Genomic DNA, 22688 nt, shown 5'->3' with positions numbered 1-22688 from the left:
TGAACACAAATGGTGGCCGACTAAGATGGTGAAGCTATAAGGGGATGTTGTTTTATTTTCAGAGGCTCTGGCTGACCACGTTATCAGGAGGGAGAGGTTCCTCAAGCCCGCTGGGTTTTATCCAGGCAAACGGAGTGTGGCACGTATCCACACGAGCCTCAGTCTCGTGTATATACCTCTACACTTACTTCCGTTTTTGCAGAAAGACAGCCGGCCAGAATTTCAATTTCAGATGGGGAAGGGATGATGGATTTTGGCTTCTGACTGGAGAAGTTAAACAAGCCCTCCCTTTCCAGCTTCTTAAAGGAGGGAGCAAGTGGCAGCTGCTTGCGCAGGCGTCAGAGATGGAGTGACCAGAAGAGGCTCATTAGGTGACAATACACAGAACACAGGAACTGGTCATCATCTGCTGTATGTCTGAGTGTTTGAATCATGCCAACTTCTACACAAAAGAACTGAATGGGCGATTGATTACATTAGATTTCCTCCTTCCATTTTTTTTTTTTTTTTTTTAAAGCCAACTCTGAATTGTCTCCATTGCCTTTTAGGAACAAAGATTTGCTGATGTTCCAGGACTAGGCTGACATTGCATTCTTTTGTCTGATTAACCATAAAGAGGTGTTTGAATTGGAACTAGCTTGTCACCGACAGAAGCTCAGGCTTTGTATTCCGTGCAATGAACACAGGTAAGGCACATGGTATCCATTTTCGCGTGGGACAGAGGTGTCAGGTGGGCCAATTATTTCTTCTTCCTCGTTAGTTATCATTGTTTCTGAGTCGGGTGTCAGAGCTGTTGCTGGATGATGTCCTGGGCACTCGTGGATCAGAGGACGTGCCGGCTTTCACAGGCTGCATCCCTGAAGATCTCCCTCCCGAGGAAGAGGCTAAATCCCACGGCCAGGTTCAGAGTCCTGCGGCGGGGAGGTGCCGGCCACCTAAGTGTGTGCCCCTGGGACCCACCGAAGCCGCTTCCCGCGCGTCCAGCTGTAGTTCTCAAGCCGAGCCTTGAAAGTCTTGATCAGGGAGCCCCAGAGCAAGGGCTGGGAAGCCCGGGGGTGTGGTGCTCCCTTCACATGAAGGCTGCCATGCTCCTGTCTGCCGGGGCGTGCAGATCGGAGCATGGTTTCCTCTGCCTCGGGGCGTAAATAAATCCATGCTGATATCAGGGATGCAGAAGCCCCAGATCTGGGAGAATATGATCAATTTAACCCCCTTTTTGAGGGAAAACCAGGTTTCCACACCGCACTCAGCCGCAGCAGGATCCCCCACCCCCTTCCCGGGCTGACACTTCTATTTCAATGGAGGGAGGTCAGGGCACACTGTGCACTGTGTCCTTGGGGGGCTCTCTAAGCTTTTTCTTCTTCCTTGTATTTCATTTAAAAATTTTTGTTTTTAATTTAATTTAACATATTGTGTATTATTAGTGTCAGAGGTAGAGTTCAGTGATTCATCAGCTGCATATGACACCCAGTGCTCATTACATCACGTGCCTCCTTAATGCCCATCCCCCAGTTACCCCATCCCCCTTTCTCACCCCCCCCTTCCAGCCACCCTCAGTTTGTTCACTAGACTTAAGAGTCTCCTGCACTGCATTCTAATGTGCCTTTAGGGTCCCCTACCAGCTGCCTGGGATCCTGTGGAAATGCAGATTCCGACTGGGTTGGTCTGGCACAGGGCCTGGGACTCTGCATTTCGAACAGGGGGCTTGCTCGCAAACCTCACCTGGAGGACAGAGCTTGAACTGAGACCTTTGGTGATCTATAACTCCGGCTGTTCTGCCCACGTGTTTTACTTGAATGTGGTGTCTCAGAGGGAATTAAAAGAATTCCTTCCGAGAAACTTTGGTTTTGCTCGTTTTCAGGGTTTTGGCTGAATCATTTGTGTGTTTTCAATGAGTTGCATGACAGATGCCCCTGTTCATTTCCTTTAGTCCCGTTCCTTCCAGTGTTGTGAAAGCTACTGTAGGAATGCTGCTTTAATTTCCTAGTTCGATTCCTTAGTATTCTGAATGCAGAGGGGGACAGTCTATCACTAGCCGATATTAAGAGCAGTCGCAGGAGAAACAGCCAAGGAGTTAAATAATTGACTATCTAAGGCATGTCCTTGGAGATCTTTTTGGGTTAAAAAAAAGAATAACACAAGTTTCTTCTGTGAAGCAAGCATACGGGGGGAAATATTGTGATATTGGCACCTAGGTTCTTGATGTTACGGTCACACTGGAGGGCACATAGGAGAGGAAACAGACATATTTTCCAGAATGCCGGATTGTCGATTTGTCTGGAACTGATTTGTTTTTTGAAAGAACTCTGGTCTCCTTGCTGAGGGCTCTTGCATGGGCAGAGGTTATGCTGGGACAGAAGGCAGCCAGCTCAGGGTAGAAGGACTGTGGCCACTGAGGAACACGGTGTGTCCAATGTTCTGAAGCTCCAAAGTCCGCGTCTGTCACTGGATGAAATACTGGGTCACAGTCACAGACTCATTTTCCAAGCGCGGTGAACACACTTGGTACACAGGGTCTCGGCTAACACGATTTGTGGCTAATTATTGGCCAATCAGTATTAGCAAGAAATAGTTGTCTACTGCACGGTGGAAACAGTCTCAGTTTCCAGGGACAGGGCGGCTGAGAACACAAGGATGGGAAGATACCAGTCGTGGTGAACAAGTCAGAAATGTGTCTTTTACATCTCCTGATGGGTTCACTTTTCCTCCCAGACAGGGGTCGCCGTGGCACCGTTCAGAAGACCAGCATCTTCGGGAGACCCTGAAGCTCTTGTCTCCAGGCTTCCAGTGAGACACATACCCATGAGGCTTCACGCAGGTATCAGTCAAGGCTTTGCCCTCCCAGAATTTATGACGTAGAAGCTTAGTGAAAATAACTGTCTTATCACCCAAAATTGACCCCAGATATGAGTTTCATCATTTGTGAGACTATTTAGGCACAATGAATCATATGAGAAATCATGGAAGAACGAATGTATCCTTTGACTCTCGCTTCATGGAAATTTCTAGTAAATTCAAAGGCCAAATTTGTGGACAGCTCTTTTGGAAACAGGTGGATATTACTGATCTGCTTTTGTCATCATCGTGTGTCTTTTGAGGTAGTACAGTAAACAATAAAATGTATTTAAAAAAACATTTAATCTGCTATACTATCTATATCGACTTGCAAAAAAGACCGTCTTCTGTTGCAGATGGTGAATACACTCCTGTTCTCCATGGGTTGGCTCTGTCAATACCCACACGGTTTGGGCTTCGTAGGAGGCCTGCGTTGTAACTGCAATCTCATCAAAATGTAAAATGCACCCTTTTCTCCCTGAAAGTTCAGAAACCAGTACGCAGAGGAGAAGGGTTTCTAGAACACAGCGGTGTACGCCGGGATTACAGCCTGCTAGCTGGGTTCTGGCTCTGTTGTGTGGTCTCGTAGAAAGGGGGGAGTGCGCAAACTGAAAGTGCTTTAAAAAGTTAATTCTGCACATATTTTAAGTCTTTAATCAATGCCCAGTTGGGCTCTTGCTTTTGAAATACTCTTTTCAGCTGCATTAGCACACGTGAAAATCCCAATTCCAATCCCAAAACAATGCCTTTTCTTTCAAGAAGGCTGACCCCATAAAACCGAATACACAAGTCTCATGCTGGGTATTTCTGCCATCCTTTGAACCGTTCTCTTCTCGAATTACCCCCGGATCTCAGAGGACAACTGTCTTTGGTTGTTGGCAGGTGGAATGACTAGCGGTCATCAAAGAGAACCTTGCACAACAAATGAAAGCTTCCCAGTGTTTTCCGGAAGTTGATTTCTCCGCAAACTTCTGGCACGAGCCACGTGGCTCTGCCCCAGCTCTTCTCATTCATGTCAACAGAGTGTGACAAAAATACCTGTTCGGCTCTAGCCGTCTCGGGGATGCGTTACTCAGCGTCGAAAAAAAGGAAGCGGGAAGAAAAAGGAGGATGTACTTAGTAGCAGGGATTCGCCTCTAGAGATACAGACCATGATTTCCGCGTTATCTTTAGGGGCTGACGGGAGGCAGGAGCGCAGTTCCGAATGGGAACTGGAATTCCTTTACGTTGAAATTTAAAATTTCTTCTGAGAGGAAGGAAAAGTGGGAAAAGCACTGAGTCGGGAGTGAGCGCGCCTGACTTGGACCTGATGACGCTGTTCTCTGTGTGGTCTTGAGCGAGGTGCTGTGAACACTGGGACCACGGGCTCCATCGGGGCCGCACGTTAAGAACCTTTCGGGGGCGGGGGAGCAGGCATCGGGGGTTTTGGAAATCTCTCCCGCTGATGCTAACGCATGGCCAGTGCAGAGCTTGTCACCGCGGCAGTCACCTGGGTGTTCGCCGAGGGGATGAACACATTATTTTGTGAGTCGATTTTTCTTATCTCTAGAAGGTGGCCCGTAACATACCACACAGGCCCACCACCAGGACAAAACACAGCTGGCATTTTTTAGCCACTAAAATCACTCACGAATCTAAGCTATCATTTCTGTCTTTATCGTTCGCAGGTTTCTAAAAGTTAAAATTCCCAAGTAATTCCTCGAAAACCACCTTTAGCCTTCCCAAGGGGGACATTTCAGAGCAACCTGTCTCCATCTCTATGTTTAAATACTTGCAGCCACATTAATATCGATTTTAATGTACATTTATGGTTTAACATAAAGTTGATTTTACTCCCCCCACCCCCAAAGCTTTCCATGGTTGCTTTCAGGTAGAAACTCAGCAGCAGAATCAAGAATCCCCCTGAGTCTTCAGACACTTCTGAGTAGTCTGTGCAGAGCCTGGGGAATCAACCAAAGATCTTTTCAAATGAGAAAAACAACTTGTCACTTATTTGTTACTGGGGCTTAGAGCGACTTTCTTCTGAAAAGTGGACCGCGTTGGGACAAACACTTCATCTGGATGATGTTTCTGCAGCTTCTGAAATCATAGGCCAGGATACAGGCCCTGATTTGCGGCAAAGGTTGAACTAGCATTTCCCAGCAGTGACTGGCAGGGATCCCCTTGGGAGAACTGACACCCAGGGATTCTGACAACAGTCTTTCCGAGTGACAGGTCAGTAAAGGAAGACGCTGCACCTCCCCCGCCCCCAGTGGCTCCAAGGGGTATGTTCCAGCACAACGCTGTAGGAAGCGTCAGGCAGGGGTCTGATGGACCCAAGGTCAGACTCAGACATCCCTGGACAACACTGAGCTCAAACCTGCTTCACTTTTGTGGGCTTCTTGGAACCTTTCGACAACACAAGGAGGCAAAACCCGTGGGAGTCAGTGCTTCTGCTGTCAACAGAGAAGTCACCATAGCAACATGCCCGGTGTTCCCCTGCCCTTCCCAGTGCCATGTGACCAGCTACGTGGGGAGAGGCTGACCAGGCACACCCTCCGGAGAGCGGGGGCTCTAAGGATGGGGCCAGGTGCGGTGGGGTCGGAGGGTGCAGAGCACAGAGAGAAGACCAGCAGAATCCTAACCTCCTTGGCTTTCAAATCTACTGTGAGGGACAAAGGGCAAGAGAGATAGAGGAAAATCAGACCGAAAGAGAAGTCCGCAAGAGGAAGGGAAGAAGGGCTGACATGTGGTCCCGGAGCTGGATGTTTGAGCCCCTTCGGATTTTTCCACAGTGAAGTTCTGGAGAGTTAGACAGTCCTGGTTAGAAAGAATGGAATCCTTAAGCACCTTCCCCCCACCATCAGCACAGAAGCCACTAGGGAGCAGCATGGGTGGGGAGGCGCTGGTGTGCAGGGCTGGGGCTGAATGGGGGGCGTGGCACCCCGCTGCACCTCAGCCACTTACGTCCCTCATCTCTCCAGTCTCGGCCCCCCCCGCTGCTTTGCAAAATGCAAGCCGGCCAGATCTGTTTCCAGTGACACGGGGAGGCCGCAGCGAGTCAGGGGGGCTCTGGAGGTTTTTCAGGCACCTTAGATAAAAGTATTTACGCCGAGACATCGCCCCGGGGAGGTGAGGTCAGAAGTGAGCATTGGGCTTGGAGCTTAGATTTGGGAACTTTGGTTCTGTAAGAGGATGTCACACACACACACCAACAATGAAAATGAGAGCATTAACACTCACATTACAAAGTTAAGCAGCAGTGAATATACATTTAAAGAAGTCAAGATAAAAGCAACTGGTAAGAGAAAGCAGAAACATGACAGGACTAATAAATAAACCCAGAGCTGGTTCTTTGGGGGGGGAAAACAAAAATAAGAAACAAAACAATAATGTGTGCTAATCTGATAGAGAAGAAAAGGGGGGAAAACCTAAACCCAGTATAAAGTATCTGAATGAGAAATTTTCTGGAGAATGGAAATGAATGATAAGAACTTATTTTGTTCAACAATGGCAATGAATTTGAAAACCTAGATTAAAAGCACACAAATTTCTGGGAAAATATAACTGAAATTATTATAGATGACAAAGAAAACCTAATTAAACCAGTTGTCATTAAAGAAATTGAGACTTGTCAAAGAGCTATGCCCACCGAAAACCAAAACTACATAAAACAAAACAAAACACAAAACCAGTGGGCTCTACTGGTTTTACGGGGTAAGTCTACATATTTTTTTAAAGATTTATTTATTTTGGGGGTGGAGGGACAGAGGGTGAGGGAGAGAGAGTCCCAAGAAGACATCGCTCCGAGGGTGGAGCCTGACAGGGGGCCCGATGCCACAACCCTGAGATCATGAGCTCAGCTGAAACCGAGATTCGGACGCTCAACCGACCGTGCCACCCAAGCGCCCCATGGGGTAAGACTATTAAATTTGCAAGGTACAGGTGATTCCCCAAGCCTCCTTATATCCTTGCGGCTCACAGTGAGGTCTGTGGACCCGCAGCATCAGCACCAGCATCACCTGGGGGCTTGTTAGAAACACAGACTCTCAAGTCCCATCTCTGACCTACTGAATCTCATGACTTTCCCCAGGTGATTCGAAGCTCATTAAAGTCTGGATGACACTTGTTTGTTATTCCACTAGTTGGAGGGCAAAGGACAAACCCAGCATGGTGTGACCGGGGAGCACAAGACTCGACTCATGGTGTCGGCTGGGCTGAGTTCTTGTCTGGAGGCTCTACAGAAACATCTGTTTCCAAGCTCATGCTTGTTGGCAGAATCCAGCCTTTGTGGTTGTAGGACTGAGGTCCTAGTTTCCTCTCCTAGAGCCCGCCCACATTTCTTGCTGTGTGACTCCTTTTTAAGAAACTGGCATAAGTTTAAAATCCAAATCTTCACCCCCACAAAAAAGATAAAAGGATGCTACAAACCTAAGAATTATTAATGTAAAAAACAAACAAAAACCAAACCATTAAATATTTTAGTAAAATTATTTCAGTTATACCTTGAGAGGATGCCTCTCCATGATTAGATGTGATTCATTCTAGGAATGAAAGTTTGGTCCACTCTTTGGAGATTTGTTGTTACAGTTCAAACCATTACTTTATCACAGAAGAGAAAGAACTGGGTCATGTCCATAGATGCTGAAATGGCACTGGATACTATTTAATACCTTACCCTGATTAAGACTTATCAAAACAAGAATCCTTAAGATATCATATGCCTACAGGAATCCTTAAGCTATATATACATGTAAGACACGTTATGTATGAGGAAGAATTCAAAGATGGACCTTGGTGCACACATACCTTGTCTCATTTATGTTAAATATTTGATCTGGGTGCTCCCATGAAGGATTCTGCTAATGTAATTAGGTGCCAGATTAGCTTACCCTAAGATAGGGAGGGTTTTTTGGTTTTTCTTTTTAATCGCTTTGCCAAAAAGGAGAAACAACTTGGAAATTTATCAGGAAATGTTTTAAAGTTAAATTCATATGAATTTTGTATGGAAGGGAAGGCACGATAAACGGAAAGACATTCTCTTGCTGGACAGGTAAACATTATTTGTACAGATGTCAATTATCCTGCTACTAACTTACACATAAAATTCAATCTCAAAAGACATTCTAGAGGATCCCAATGAAATGACCGCAATTCCAACATCACATGGGAGAAGTCAGTGCGCGAGGATAGGAAAATTTTGAAAAAGAGAATAAAAGGGAAACCAGCTTTATGAGATATTAAATGCTGTTATAAAAGCTGAATCATTATCACAGCTTGCTATTGTCTCTTGAAGACTCAGATCAGCGTAAGAGATCAGGGAGTCCAGAAGCAGATTCGAATACAAAGGATTCAAATATAAATTCTGAATCTGATACAGGTACGGGAGAGGATGGAAGCCCGACAAGGAAACAGTGGGACTCCTGACTTACTCCTTTCACCCAAATAAATTTAAAGTGGATTAAAACCGTAAATCTCACAGAGGTGCCTGCGTGACTCAGTTGGTTAACCCTTTGACTCTTGATTTTGTCTCAAGTCAGGAACTCAGGGTTGTGGAATCGAGCCCCACGTAGGGCTCCACACTCAGCGTGGAGTCTGCTTGTCCCTCCCCTCCCCCCGGTACCCCTCCATGTGCGCTGGCTCACACACACTCTCTCAAATAAATAAATAAATCTTTAAAAGTATGTACATGTTGCAAATGAAGTCATTAGAAAGAAGTTGTGAAATAATTTTTAAAATAATTTCTGAATGGAGAAGGCATGACCTAAAACCCAAAAGCCATGAAACACTTTATAATACACCCTGTGAATTTTAAAGTTTTTACATGGAAAGAACCCCATACATTCAAAAACTAGAGATCAGACTGGGAAAACGTTCAAACATGTAGTAAAATACTGACTTATCTAACATACGGAGAATCCTTGTAAGTCAAGAAGTAAATGACCAACAAACAAATAGGCTTTGGTCAAAGTAAGTACTTGTTAACATATACAAAGAGATTTAACCTCCCTTATGATTAATGAAATCCAAATTAGAACAACGAAGTTTCATTTTTTCAAATAAGATCTAGCAAAATTCAAAAGAACATTATGATGTACTAGGTTGGTGAGTGCGTGAGGAAAAAAGACACTCACACCTTCCTGGATTGGAGGTTCTAAATCTGTGGAGGGTGATCTAGAACAGCTATCAAAATTAAAAATGCATCCTTCAACCCAACAAAATCCCGTGTTCAAAGCCATTCCTTATGGAAACAAAAGATGGGAACAATGTCAATGACCATTTGATCACAAATCCGGACTCTGATCTTACACTTGACTGGGGCTTCCATAAATAGGCTTGGACCATCTACAGAAAAGGACAATTTGGCCCATTTGCAGGAAAAATACACTTTAGAAAAGGGGGTGATAACTGTTTCTGCTCTTGAATAAATGTGTACTGTTTCGGTCACCAAAGGGAACAAAAAAACAATATAATAAAAAGATTAGGTATCAGAGACTGAATGCATTAATCATGCAATCTTAGCATAAGGATGAAAACAGGGATCTGCTCAGAAATAATTAAGATGTAATTATAAGAGCTGGAACGATTATTTTAAGTGCTTGCAGGTGGTAAAGAAAACCAACTACCAGCTTGTAATTATGGAGGAAACTGAATAGATACATGCAGCTTTAAAATGTTCATTATATCCATGAAGATATAAAAACATTACCTTCAGATGGTGGAAAGGAAATTCAGAATATAGACAAGAAATCAAGTCATTAAAAATCATGGCAATAGAGGTAGGGGTGCCTTTAGAAATCAACTTGGTGTTTCCAGGGGTAAAGGACCTCGGAGAGGGGCAGCTTCAGTCTCCCCGCCAGGGCCTGGGGGACTGTATTCTGGGATCTAAGAAGGGTGGGGCAGTCACACTGAGCCATCCCTGGGACCACAGTCCATCTAATTCCCATTTATTTGGAAGAAGAACCACATTCCTAAGAGGGCCAGTTTTTCAATTGTTCTTTGAACCTGAGTGAATCCCCTGGACAAGTCTGGGTTTGGATCCTGGATTCCTGACAACCTGTGACCTTGGGTCTGGGGTGCGGGGGAGGGCTAGTCTGTGTTAACTGTTTCCTGCTCTGCTCAATGCTTCGGGACTCTCCATGTCCTGCCTCTTCCTTCCAGGGGGCTGTGAGAGTTCTGGCCCAAAGGCTTTCATGAACAGATGTGGGTTCATTTTGGGGTGGGGACTCAGGGGCTCCTGGGTAGACCAGGTACTGGGAGTGTGGCTGCCAGCACCTTCTGGACGCCTATTCCTCAGGGCCTCCCTAGGGAGGGATGCACCTGTCACATACCATGCACCTGTGCTGAGAGTATAGCCTGGAGGTACTAGGAATCCTGCAGGACAGTAACCACTCATAATCCCTTTAACTAGAGGATCCCTTAGGCAATGAAATCTTACATTTTTTTAAAGATTTTATTTATTTATTTGACAAAGAGATCACAAGTAGGCAGAGAGGCAGGCAGAGAGAGATGGAGAAGTAGGCTCCCTGCGGAGCAGAGAGCCTGATGCGGGGCTCGATCCCGGGACCCTGGGATCATGACCTGAGCCGAAGGCAGAGGCTTAACCCACTGAGCCACCCAGGCACCCCGAAATCTTACATCTTAAAGTGCCTTACCTATTGTAATCTATATTTTTAAAATTTATTTGAGAGCTGGAGGGGAGAGGAGCGGAGGGAGAGGGAGAGAGAATTCCAAGCAGACTCCCTGCTGACAGTGGAGTCCAAGGCGGGGCTCAGCCCCACACCCGGAGATCACGACCTGAGCTAAAACCAAGAGCCAGATGCTTAACCAACTGAGCCACACAGGTGCCCCTCCATGTTAGTATTTTAAAAAAGATCCTAGGATGTGGCCTTTGGTCTGATGTATTTTGCATCAAACATCATGAATGTGATAAAACATCAAAATGCTAATATGCACGCCTCATAAAACAGCTTGACGTACAGTTTGGAGTTGTTTCTTAGTGCAGAAATTTATGGCATCGGACTCCTGGATTTATTTTTTTCTGGTGTTTGTTTTGTTTTTGTATTTTACAGAATGTATATTGACATCTGCAGCTGTCTTTCTGTTGGTAAATCCATGCCATTTTAAGGAGATAAGATTCTCTGAACTTGACAAAGAGAAAAAAACAGCCCATAATCCTGACAGGTAAATCACAGCAATTGTCTGGTGCTTTGTGACTTTTAAATAAACTGGAACTTAGGGCTGGGGTTTGCTTTTTCTACCTTGTAACTGCTGTTTTAAAACTATTCTAATGACCACAATGGTGTGCTTTAGGAAGAGGCTGTACCTGTTATTAAAGGGGGGGAAAAACTTGGCGGAAAAAAGATTGGATGTTTCTAATACCGCAGAACTGGTTTAAATAAAATCAAATTCACTTGATCATTTTCCCCTCTAAAAAACACACTCTACCAGCCCCACACTAGGCCCTTGTGTTTGTGATGCTCCCATCACAATGTCCAGTATTTTCCAAACTCCAGTCATGTGGGGACCAGCTTCACCTTTTTTGCCAACTCCATGAAAAACCTAATGACTATTTATTTAGTTATTTTCACTAAATTGATCCAATTTCTTATTTAAATCATTGATTTTTTTTTTTTTTTATTAAAGAGTGAATGGCAAGGGTGGGAGAGGTGTTAAAGTCATGCCAGAACCCAAAGGAGACTTTCTCCTGGACAAGATTAGAAGGATTGAAAGAGAAGCAAACAGGAAATAACTTTATATTATGTAACACCATGTCTATTTTCTTCCCGTAATGATCTGGTGACTCCCTATCAAGGCCACTATGTCACAGTGGTCCAGAAGCCATACACTGCAATGCAAATGGCATCCCTTACAGTTAGGCAGTGCACAGCCTGACCAACTGTAAATGTCTCTCACTTTGGAAAACAGTTACAGAGCCCATAAGGCTTTATAGAGGTAAAGAGTAGTTTAGTTAGTAGTGTCACAGAAAAGAAAAAGGATCTGATCACTCGAAGCCAGCATACCTTGGAATACATTTTTTGTTTTTATCCTTTGATATCATCTAATATAAAAGGAAGAAATGCGAGAGAACAGAAAGAACACAAGACCCAAGAGTGGCTGCCTTGAATCCTAATTTCCAGGTCTCTGCAAAGCAAATGTCCTGGTGTGACTATGAAGTGAGTAGCCCTAGTCCATCACTAAGGTCCTTTTACTACTAAGGCCCTTTCTTCATATTCATTTCTTCATATTCTTCATAAATATACTTCCTTCCATGTTAAAGCTGTATCTTCCCCACCCCGCTCCGAGATCCTTTCAAATTAAGTTTGCAGCTCATTCAAAAAATGGGAAAACAATTTGGCACGCTCCACAAACGGAGGCTCCTTCCTGGGTGCAACCACTTCTATAAGGATGCCTTTTCCTGAGAGCTCCCAAGTCTGGCCCCACACTGTGGATTTCATGTTTGTTTTCAGTCTGTTTCTCTAGTTTTAAGCAGCCAACTGGCTCAAGTTTAGATAAAACTTCTCTATGTGGGTGAGCTTCCTAACAGAATAAATGGTCAGAGGAGCCCAGCCTTTTGTAAGCTTATTGCTACCGCCTTTTAATTTGTGATTTTGCCATGTAAAGGCAAAATGGTTTTTGTTGTTGTTGTTGTTGTTTTTGTTTTTTCTGTTATTTGGCTATTTAATTTTCTTATCTTCTGGTAACCTTACTTCAAAGGGCTTACCAAGGGGGCTGTTAGGAAGCTTCTATCTTATCTGATGAGTGATTCTCAGTCTTGACTACACACCAGAATCATCTGGGCAGGGATGACATCTCTGAACACTTGTTTCTCCCGTCTGGGGGCTGTGCCTTAATCGGTCAGGAGTGTAGCTTAGGCATCAGGATTTTTCTAAGCTGACCTTGTAATTCAAAGGTGATCAGAGATCGAGAACTACTTTAAAGTGCACATAAGTCACCTGCGGATCTTGCTACAATGTGGATGCTGGTTCGCTGCAGCGGAGGTAGGGGCCTGAGGTTCTGCATTTCGAACAAGCTTCTAGAACCACACTTTCCAAGGCACCTGATCCATCAGTCTCCTTCCAACTGTCCTTTTCTCAAAGCGGGACTCATCAGCGCTCACCTTCATTCTTGTCCTGTCCGATCCCTACTCAGCCTCAGGAAACTTGACTCACAGGCCCCAGTGGGATGTGTGGTTTTGTTTCTGAATGTCTGATGGTGAAGATTCTTAGTCTGTCTCCACATGAAAGATTATTTGAGAAAAGCAAGGACTTCCAAAGAGTCGAGTGCATTTGCTACTGTGGGGGTCTGCTTAGAACCCCAGAGTTGGTATGAAGACGATTTTAAGCTGAGGACATCTGGGTTCAACGGCTGCAGAAAGAAATCTTTTGGGAACTTCCTTTGGCTGACTCAAAGTGGAAACCTGGGGAAATGAGACTGCCATTCTCTCTGCTGGGCACTGCTCCTCCCAGGAAGTAGACGGAGCGTAAGCATAAGTGCTCTCTCCAGGAAACTTCTATGGCCTTGAAGACAGAAAGACCATTCACAGCTGCACGAACAAGCATTATCCTACACTCACTTAGCTTCTGTTTTTTTTTTTTTTTCTTTTAAAACCTCTGTTCCTCCCATAGAGGCCCTTTCTCCTCATTCCCTTTTCTCTGTTACATAAGGCATTTAAGTATCTAACCATTCATTGAGCTACTTCTCCTGTAAGCTCCTGTATCCATAGGAATATTTTTTTTCCCCTGTTCATCTGCCTTTTATCAGGGTGTTTTTTTTTTTTTAAGATGGGGGAGGGGCAGAAGGTGAGAGAGAGGGAGACAGAATCCCAAGCTGGGTGTGGAGCCTGACTTGGGGCTCAATCTCATGACCCTGAGATCATGACCTGAGCTGAAAGCGGAGTCAGATGCTTAACCAACTGAGCCACCCAGGTGCCCTTGCATTTTATCAGTTTAATTTGCAGGCCCCTGGAAACAGAACCTAAGAGAATACAGGAAAGGTTCTTTCTTCCCGACACTATTAAGTAACCTTCCCTTATCTCGGTCTTTCTCTGTTCCCTGTTCGGCCCTCCACCCCCATTCTCTCTCATTTTCTTAAAAGAAAAAAAAAATCCAATCATGTTATCTAAGTAAGCCATCCGCCTCATAGTTCATAAGCTGTTTTCTGTCCCTTTATTAAAGTTCATGAGGCAGACACACACACTCCTTTATAAGCATTCCCCCCATAAGGAAATGGCTGGAGAGGAGGTCGATGCAGCAGCTGGTCAATCCCAGGTGAGGACTCTCCCCAAATCAAGTGTGAATTCTCTGCAAATGGACCTTATGGGGATAGTACAACCGTAATATCTGGGGTACAGATATTTGATTTAAACATTGAAGGGCGCCTGGGTGGCTCAGTTGGTTAAGCATCTTGCCTTTGGCTCAGGTCATGATCTCAGGGTCCTGGGATCGAGCCCTGCCTCTGGCTCCCTGCTCAGTGGGGAGTCCGCTTCTCCCTCTCCCTCTGCCCCTCCCCCTGCACTCATGCTCTCTCTCAAATATATAAATAAAATCTTAAAAAAACAAAACAAAACACTGAATAATGACAGAAATGTTCCCTACATACATTTTCACTCTATCAGTCACAAGAATGAAGCTGTCCCGTGTAAAGCGTGATTAAAAAAAAAAAAAAAATGAACCCAGATGTCTAGCCCTACAACTGTATCTCTCAGACCATAAAGCAAATACTTTGCTAATTAAGGCCCAGTGGATGTGAACTTGCATTGGCCCAGAGTAGCATCTGGAGGCTTTTGAAACTGGTTTCTTGGCAGCCGACGGAGACCACACACGCTCTCGGCCTCACACCGGGAGTACCTGGACCCGCCTAAGAACTTCCGCTTCTCAAAGACGGCGGGTTGTCTCGGTCCACTCTGGCCTCTGGAGTAATTCATCGGAGAAATCTCTGTTCCTCCGTAGCCCTGACATATGTCTTTTCTCAGCTTATATCTTCCCTCCTACTTTTCTACTTTCGGCATCAGGAATGTTTCCTTTGTTCAAGGCAGCCCATGAGGAGAAACCAGCCCACTGTGTAATCCTAACAACACTCATGAAAGAGAATTCTTTCTAAGTACGCTTGGCACACAGCAGCCCTCATCATGTTCTAGGAATGCATGTGTGAGGAACAAAGAGGACTGTTTAGTCTGTAAATTGGCTATTCTGACAATGGGGCAATTTGGGCGTCTCTCGAAGCTTTGTGAAGCTTTGTAGCACAAATCCTGGCGAGCAGTTACAACGACAAGAGCTGCCCCAGAGCTGATAAGCTCTGAGGACCGGCTGCGGTGTGTGGAATGCAATCAGATGCATGACGTCCGCAGGGTGCACTGTGATGAGTCAGAAGCGAGGCTGGGGGAGAACTGGGGACCTTGACTGGACATTGAAGCGTCATGGCATGGCGTCTAACATCATAATAACCACACCGCTAATATTACTGCTGCTGAACTTTTTCAAAGCTTGCTACCTGCCTATAACCAGGCTGACAGCCTTTAGTACCTCATCCCACACAGAATTCTGGGAACTGGGTCTTCTTATCCCCTTTAAGAAAAAGATTTTATCTATTTCAGAGAGAGAGAGAGCACATGCACGAGCAGGGGGAGCGGCGGAGGGAGAGAAGGAAGTAGATTCCCTGCTGAACAGGGAGCCTGATTTGGGACTCGATCCCAGGACCCTGAGATCATGACCTGAGCTGAAGGTAGACTCTCAGCTGTCCTCCTGTGGTCGGCGTTAGCAACATCACAGGGAGACGCATGGACTGTTAGACTTGGAGGCCACGTAGAGATCACACCCTACCCTCCACCTTAGGGGTGATAACGCAGAGGCTCGGAGAGGTCCCCCAACTGGCCCAAGGTCAGGCTGGCTCTCCGTCACGTCATGGGCACACTGAACTGCTTCCAATTAATTTTGTAGCCAAGAGTCGTGGCCTTTCATTGTAGGCCTGTGCTTTCCAATCACATGTCTTACCACCTGCAGGAGAGACTGACTCCCCAGAGTCCTGTAAGCTTAAATGCACCTTGGAGAATCTGGAAGCCTATGGCATTATTCACGTACACACAGGGCGGGAGAAGGAGCTCTGCGTTGCTTTGGGGACATCTTTCCTGGGCGCCTGGGTGGCTCAGTCGGTTTAGCATCTGAGTCTTGGTTTCAGCTCAGGTCCTGATCTTGGGTTGTAAGATTGAGACTCACATAGGACCCTGTGCTTAGCGCAGAGCTGGCTTAGGACTCTCTCTTCCTCTCCCTCTGCCCCACCCCCCCTCAAATAAGTAATTAACTCTTAAACAAACAAACAAACAAAAAAACCTTTCCCCTGACAGTAGACCTGGGATGTGGGGCTGCAGCGAGTGTCACAAGGGCAACAGCGAACAAGTGATGGTCCAGGTTGTCCCAAAGTCACATCACAGACATCCACTTAGGCATCTCCTAATTTTGCTTAAACGAGGAAGAGTCAGCGGTTTCCTTGTTCCTTACCTTTGCCTTATGTCCTTCCGGCTCCGAGCCAGGCTGACAGTTGTAACTTTTGAGCATGTGGTACATGCTGAGCACTCCTGGGCTCACGCGTTCCCTCGTGCCCTTAGTCCTCCAAAAGCCTAACACCCTTACCCGTCCTGTTGCTAAGCCCATTTTACAGATGATGAAACTGAGGTTTAAAGAAATAAAGGAACCTGGCCAACACGGCCTTACCTGAATCCAAGTGATCTAGGTGCCAGGGGTCGGTGGCGGACGACATGGGGGAGAGGGTCAGCGGGGAGGCTCCGCAGTTAGACTCCACCAGCTCGCCCTGGATGTGCACGTGGGCCGAGGCGTTCGTCTGCCTCAAGGCCGCCTTGAGAGGCGCAATCTGGTTGAACTGGACCCTGGAGAGGCACCCAGTGAATCCCGGGGTGTTGTATTTGTGAATCTCTTGGTCGATCTTCCCTGTTTCTAAAAGATAAAAAAAGAGAGAATGGAAGTTTTCTCCCACTCTCTGTATTCCGGCTGTCACATAGCCTCGTCTTCGAACGCCTGGTTCTAACTCTCACTCCAGGTTTCAGTTTAAGATGTTCTGTTCTCTCAGATGAAATATTAACGACTCGATAAGGCTGAGGGCTGGAGACTTTGCTGCAAACGGACCTCTGTGTTATAGAGAACGTGTAGGGTGAGGAGAATACGACTCTATTTGTTAAAGCAAAACGCACACTTACAAAGACCTTCCCAACACCCGCGGTATTGTTGAAACCAACCACATTCACCGGCTTCAGATTGATCTTTCTCCTTCTCTTTTCCCTCTTACGCATATTGCACAAGGGCCCCTCCTGGCAAATTATGGTTCCGTTTTGTACCTCATTCTTACTGTCTTCTTTAGAATTCTTTATTTAAAAAAAAAAAAAAGAAGAGAGTTCCATAGCCTACAACGACGCATTTCCCTCCTTCAGCAGCCAATCCCCGCGCAAGTCTGAGGTTTGCAGAATCCCAGCTAGGATCTGCTGGATGTTCTGGAAGTCAGGAAACTGTCCCAACTCAATCGCAAATACACCTGCGCACGTAAGAATCGCTGCCTCCCCCCAGTCTGTGAGTGCGACATCTTCCTGAACTAACATTCAGATCTGAGGGATCTGAATAGAGGCATCGCTAATGCACTGTTTCAATTAATAGAATTAATGAGAACCGGGGGCACAGGCACTGATCCTGCAGCAAATGGCCCTTCAGAGAAAAGCACGGCAACCTGTGTTCTGGACGGGAGATGATGCCAATGATGACTGTCTTCTGACATGATGACTGTCTTTTATAACCAAGGACAGGGCGCCTGGGTGGCTTAGTGGGTTAAGCCTCTGCCTTTGGCTAGGGTCATGGTCTCAGGGTCCTGGGATTAAGTCCTGCATTGGGCTCTCTGCTCAGCGGGGAGCCTGCTTCCCCCTCTCTCTCTGCCTGCCTCTCTGCCTACTTGTGATCTCCCTCTGTCAAATGGATAAATAAAATCTTTTTTTTTAAACAGATTTTATTTATTTGACAGACAGAAGTCACAAGTAGGCAGACACGTAGGCAGAGAGAGAGTGGGGGAGGCAGGCTCCCTGCTGAGCAGAGAGCCCGATGTGGGGCTCGATCCCAAGATCCTGGGATCATGACCCGAGCCGAAGGCAGAGGCTTTAACACACTGAGCCACCAAGGCGCCCCTGTATAAATAAAATCTTAAAAAAAAAAAAAAAAACAACCAAACAAACACCAAGGACAAGGGGAACCTGGGTGACTCAGTCAGTTAAGCATCTGCCTTCAACTCATTTCATGACCCCAGGGTCCAGGAATGAGCCCTGTGTTGGGCTCCCTGCTCAGCAGGGAGTCTGCTTCTCCCTCTCGCTCTGCCTCCCCCCTCCCCACTTGTGCTCTTTCTCTCTCTCTCTCTCTCGCTCTCTCTAATAAATAAATAAAATCTTTAAAAAAAAAAGCCAAAGACAAGGATGTGAGATATTTACCCTTCCACTTGAACTGTGAAAAACACAGACTTTGGGAAACAGAAGGCTACCTACTTTAAAATTTGAAATTCAAGCAGATGATGTTTCTTACTTGGGGAATGAACTCAGGTGAAGTATTCCTATCAAAATTTACTCCCCATCAAGGAAAGAATAAATCAGTAGAGAAGGGAGCTTTCAGGCCTTGGGGGCAGAAGTGGATGTGTTAATTATTCATCATAGTAAAGAATCAGTTCAGTGACCGACCTGTACTAGCCTGATGTGAATTTTGGCGAACAAAAGAGACGGGCAGCAGGGGATGGTAATGCTGGGGATTCCAACCGGGGCTTACTCAGCCAAGTACAGAAAGAAATTTTAATTAAACATTCTCCATAGTTTTCTCCCTTAGTAAATTTCAGTCTGTGACCTTGAGCTAGAGCACGGTCCAATTAGGGTGGGGACGCAGAATGCACTTGTGACGGCACAAAACATCCCACAGTCACAATGTCTCCTTGATGGCCAGGAAGAGGCCTTGGCCCCACTGACTCCTCGCTGGCTGCTCTCCTCTTCCTCCTCCTCTTCCTCTTCAATAATGGCAGGATTATTGAATGAATGAATTCACTGATTCACTGAAGGAATGAATACAAGTCAATGATTCGTTCTTTGTTTCCTGGTCTCTTACCGGCATCCTCGTTCTTGGTTCACCAACCTGCCTTCCATGCAAAGAGTTGGTATAGTTGGTTTCTGTCCCCTCCTTCCGGTGATCTGCCTTCCTTTGAAACACTTCAGGGTGCTCCGTCCCCGGAGACTCAGGGTGAACTCTTTGTTGCCAGGGTGGGAAGGGAGACCTCAGCTCCTGGCTTTCCCAAGTTCCCATCTGGCTCACATCTGTGCTCGAGGCACCCAAACAAGTGGCTTCTTGGGGTCAGGAGACTGGGAACAACCTCCGCTCCATCGACTGCTTCTCGTCCATAAATGGAGAATTCTTTTTAGCCTGTCCAGCCTTGGAGTAGGGCTCGGGAAGAATTTTGGGGCTGGGAGCTACTGCCATCTGGTGGGACTTCAACTCAGCTCAGTTCACTACAATTCAATCAATTCAATTCAATTCAATTCAATTCAATTCAATTCAATGCATGTACTCACTGCCTGGCAGCAGTAGCAGGAAGATGGGGATAAATACAGAAATTTACCTGCAGTAGCTCACAGCCTAGCTGGGGAAACAAGCTTGCGAACAACCAAGTACAAACGTTGTACAATGACAAGAGTTAACGTTTACTGAAACTTTAAAAATAGATGCTTTATACAAATTAGACATTTAGTACCCAGAACAACCCTACAGAAAAGGGAGCGTTACTATCCCTATGGAATGTATGGGGAAACTGGGGCTTACGGTTTCCACCCCTTGGCTAGTGAGGCCGGGCCGACGGGTGCTAGAGCCTCTGGAGCACTGTGATTTTTCCGAGCTGAGAGACAAACCATGTATTCAGTGAGATGATCAAAATCTATGGTAAACCTGGGGAGCAAGTTTGTGGGGTTCTGGAGAGCAGCTTAGGAGAGGTGGGTTTTTTTTGTTGTTGTTGTTCTGTTTTGTTCGGTGGTAAGGACACTTTTAGCATATAATCTACCATCCTAACACAATGATTAAGCATGTGATACAATATCGCTAATTCAAGGCACAGGGCTGTGTAGCAGATCTCTAATACTCCACTGGCCGAAGCGAAAACTGTGTCCTCCGACCGCATCCGGCAGCCCTGGCAGCCGCGGTTCTACTCTCTGCTTCTGTGAGTTCGACTAGTTTCCATTCCTGATGTAAGTGGGACCATGTAGTTCTTCCGCATCCGGCTCATTTCGCTCGGCATCATGTCCTCGGAGGTCATCCAGGCTGCAGCACGTGGCAGGAGTCCCTTCTTCTGAAGAGTAATTCTCCATCATGTGGATGGACGTTCAGCTTGTTTGCAAGTTTTTGCGGTCGTGAATCACGCTGCAATGAACATGGAGGGCACATCTCTCTTCGAGATCCCGATTTCAGCTCTTTCGGGTCTATACACACCCGGGAATGAGACTGAATCACACGGTCTTTCTAAGTTTAATTTTGGGGGTGGGGGGGAATATTCCACATGGTTTTCCATAGTGGCTGGACCCGTCTCCATTCCCACCAACTTCTCCGCCTCTTTACCAATATTTAGGTCGTGTAGAACTAGGTCTTGAGAATAAAAGGAAAGAGAACCCCAGGTTGAGTTTGTTATGAGGTCAGTTATGTTCTGGGGCTGGTGGGAGTCTGATGGGGTCAGAGCTCAGGGCCAGATTGGGAAGAGCCTTGAATGCCACGTTAAGATGTTTGTATTTAAGGAGGAAACTGAAAGATGTTGCAGCTTCAGAGGACTGTGATGGAAACAGTGTGAGAAAGATAATTCTAGTGGCAGCATAGCACCTGCTCTGTGCAAGTGGTCACCTGAGCTCCCCCCCATCCAACCCCCCACCCCCTCCGGCCCCTGCAATCTCCCTGAGCTAAGACAGGCACATGGCTTTCTGACCTTTACGTGGGGCAAGCTTCCCTATCACACACAGAAGATGAACAGTTTCAAAGCCATATCTATCTGAGGGTCCCCAGTTTAATGGGGGGGGTCCCCGTTTCTTAAAGACGTGTCCTTTTCTGAATGTCTTCCTCTGAGATGACAGACGCAAGGCAGATGGCTAGAGGTGGGCCCTAGGAAGGGGGTTCAGATGGTGGGAAGGAGGAGGGGTCCCCAGGCTCAGGTCTGAGGAGGCTGTGAGCACTGGTAGACATGTCAGCTGGGTGGGCAAGGGCTGGGGGCTGGGCAGCAAGCAGCAGCCCTGGGGGTGAACTTCTGGTGCTTTTCCCCCTCTTCAGGACACCTACGCTCGGCTCATTCTCTTCTTCGGCTTCCCCCCTTCCTGTGTTTTCTCTCTATTGGGGAAAATCCCCAGTGTTTGAACTGTTGTTGTTTTCTTAAAAGGCAATGGGTCACAGAAACAAGAGTTCTGATGCCCAGGAGAGTGGGACAACATTTTCATATCCAGGTGGTGCTCCAAATCTAGTTGATGTTGGCTGAGACCTAGTCCCTGGCGGGGTGGAGACTGCAATAAATGCTCTCGATTCTTGAGGTCCAGATGGTTCCAAGTCTGAGCCATGGGATCATAGCATGAAGAGCTGTTCTACGGGCGAGGTACTGTGTTTAGTACATGTGGTATGTCATGAAGCCTCCCAGCCACCCTTGGAGCAAGACAGGATTATCCCCACTTCCCAGATGAGAAAACTGAGGCATAGAGAAGTTAAGGCTTTGCTAATAAATGAGTACTTATGTTTCATGGGAAAAAGCAGAGAAGTCAAGTGTTTTATTCTCATTTCTCTCTCAAAAACCAGACTATATTATGTTGATTTTATGTTCACTTGGATTTTTGCATTTCCATTCAGGGACTCTATAGAAATGTCATAGTGAGGTTAAAAAAATCTTTTTTAATGGCTATTAGAGACTGCCTTTTTTTTTTTTTTTTAAAGATTTTATTTATTCATTTGAGAGAGAAGCAGAGAGAGCACAAGCAGGGGGAGGGGCAGACGGAGAAGGAGGAGCAGCTTTCCGCTGAGCAGGACCTGGGGCTCGATCCCAGGACCTAGAGATCATGACCTGAGCCGAAGGCAGTTGCTTAACCACCTGAGCCACCCAGGTGCCCCTAGAGACTGCTTTAAGACCATGTGTCATTAGTGACTCAGACAGTAATAAAGTTTTAAAAGATGCCAGGAACTGATGTCCCGGCTTTGGCAGCCTCAGTGAAAGCACCAGCAAGTTCTGTCGATGCCCGTCTGGACATCCGTCCCTCGTAGGCACATTCACCCACGATAGTATCGCTCTTGCTTTAGTGTCTTGGAGCTCATTCCAGGTACACTGAGTTAATCTGTAAAATTAACTGAATGGCTTTTGGACTGAAATAATATATTGCAGCACAATTTGCTGTAAGAAACTACTTTCTGCTTAGAGACGTCTTGGCTGAGGTGTCATGCAGGGGGAGACCTGCTCCGAAGAAAGCCAGTTTTAGAAATGCAGTACAATCGCTTCTGAAATTAAATTCTAAGCTGTCCTTAGTACTTTAATACCTTACCTTCACAATGATGTGGGTCACAGCAAATCGCCCACTTAAAATATGATACAATTCCAGGTGCAACCTTACAATGAAATGCGAAGGATGATACTTTTCAGGAGGCTGTGAATGCATTTGCAGCGCACTAGCAGGCTTTCTGGCTCCGGCTTTTCGCTGCTGAATACCAACTGCCAGGCATAAGTGCTGTGAGACGGGAGAGGAGAAGGGGCACCGGACAAGCCACCCCTGGCCGCCCCCCCCCGCGAGCCCCCGATCACATATCCTTGCTGGGGCCCCGTGCACACGCTTGAGCACCGCTGGAATC

The 22688-nt window shown here is 46.2% G+C and overlaps 1 protein-coding gene across 1 annotated transcript in view; it reads right to left on the bottom strand.

Moving 5' to 3' along the window:
• The window catches only part of CNTNAP2 (contactin associated protein 2), a gene marked incomplete at both ends in the record, with an annotated part of 1866690 nt that overhangs the window by 11004 nt on the left and 1832998 nt on the right, over positions 1–22688 (bottom strand). The window contains 1 exon segment of the mRNA XM_080819035.1: positions 16524–16761. Within this exon segment, the coding sequence (XP_080675161.1) occupies positions 16524–16761 (238 nt within the window).

This window comes from Martes martes (assembly GCF_963455335.1).
Source record: "Martes martes genome assembly, chromosome: 11".
Lineage (NCBI taxonomy): Eukaryota > Metazoa > Chordata > Mammalia > Carnivora > Mustelidae > Martes > Martes martes.
This window is presented reverse-complemented; position numbering and strand designations above follow the sequence as displayed.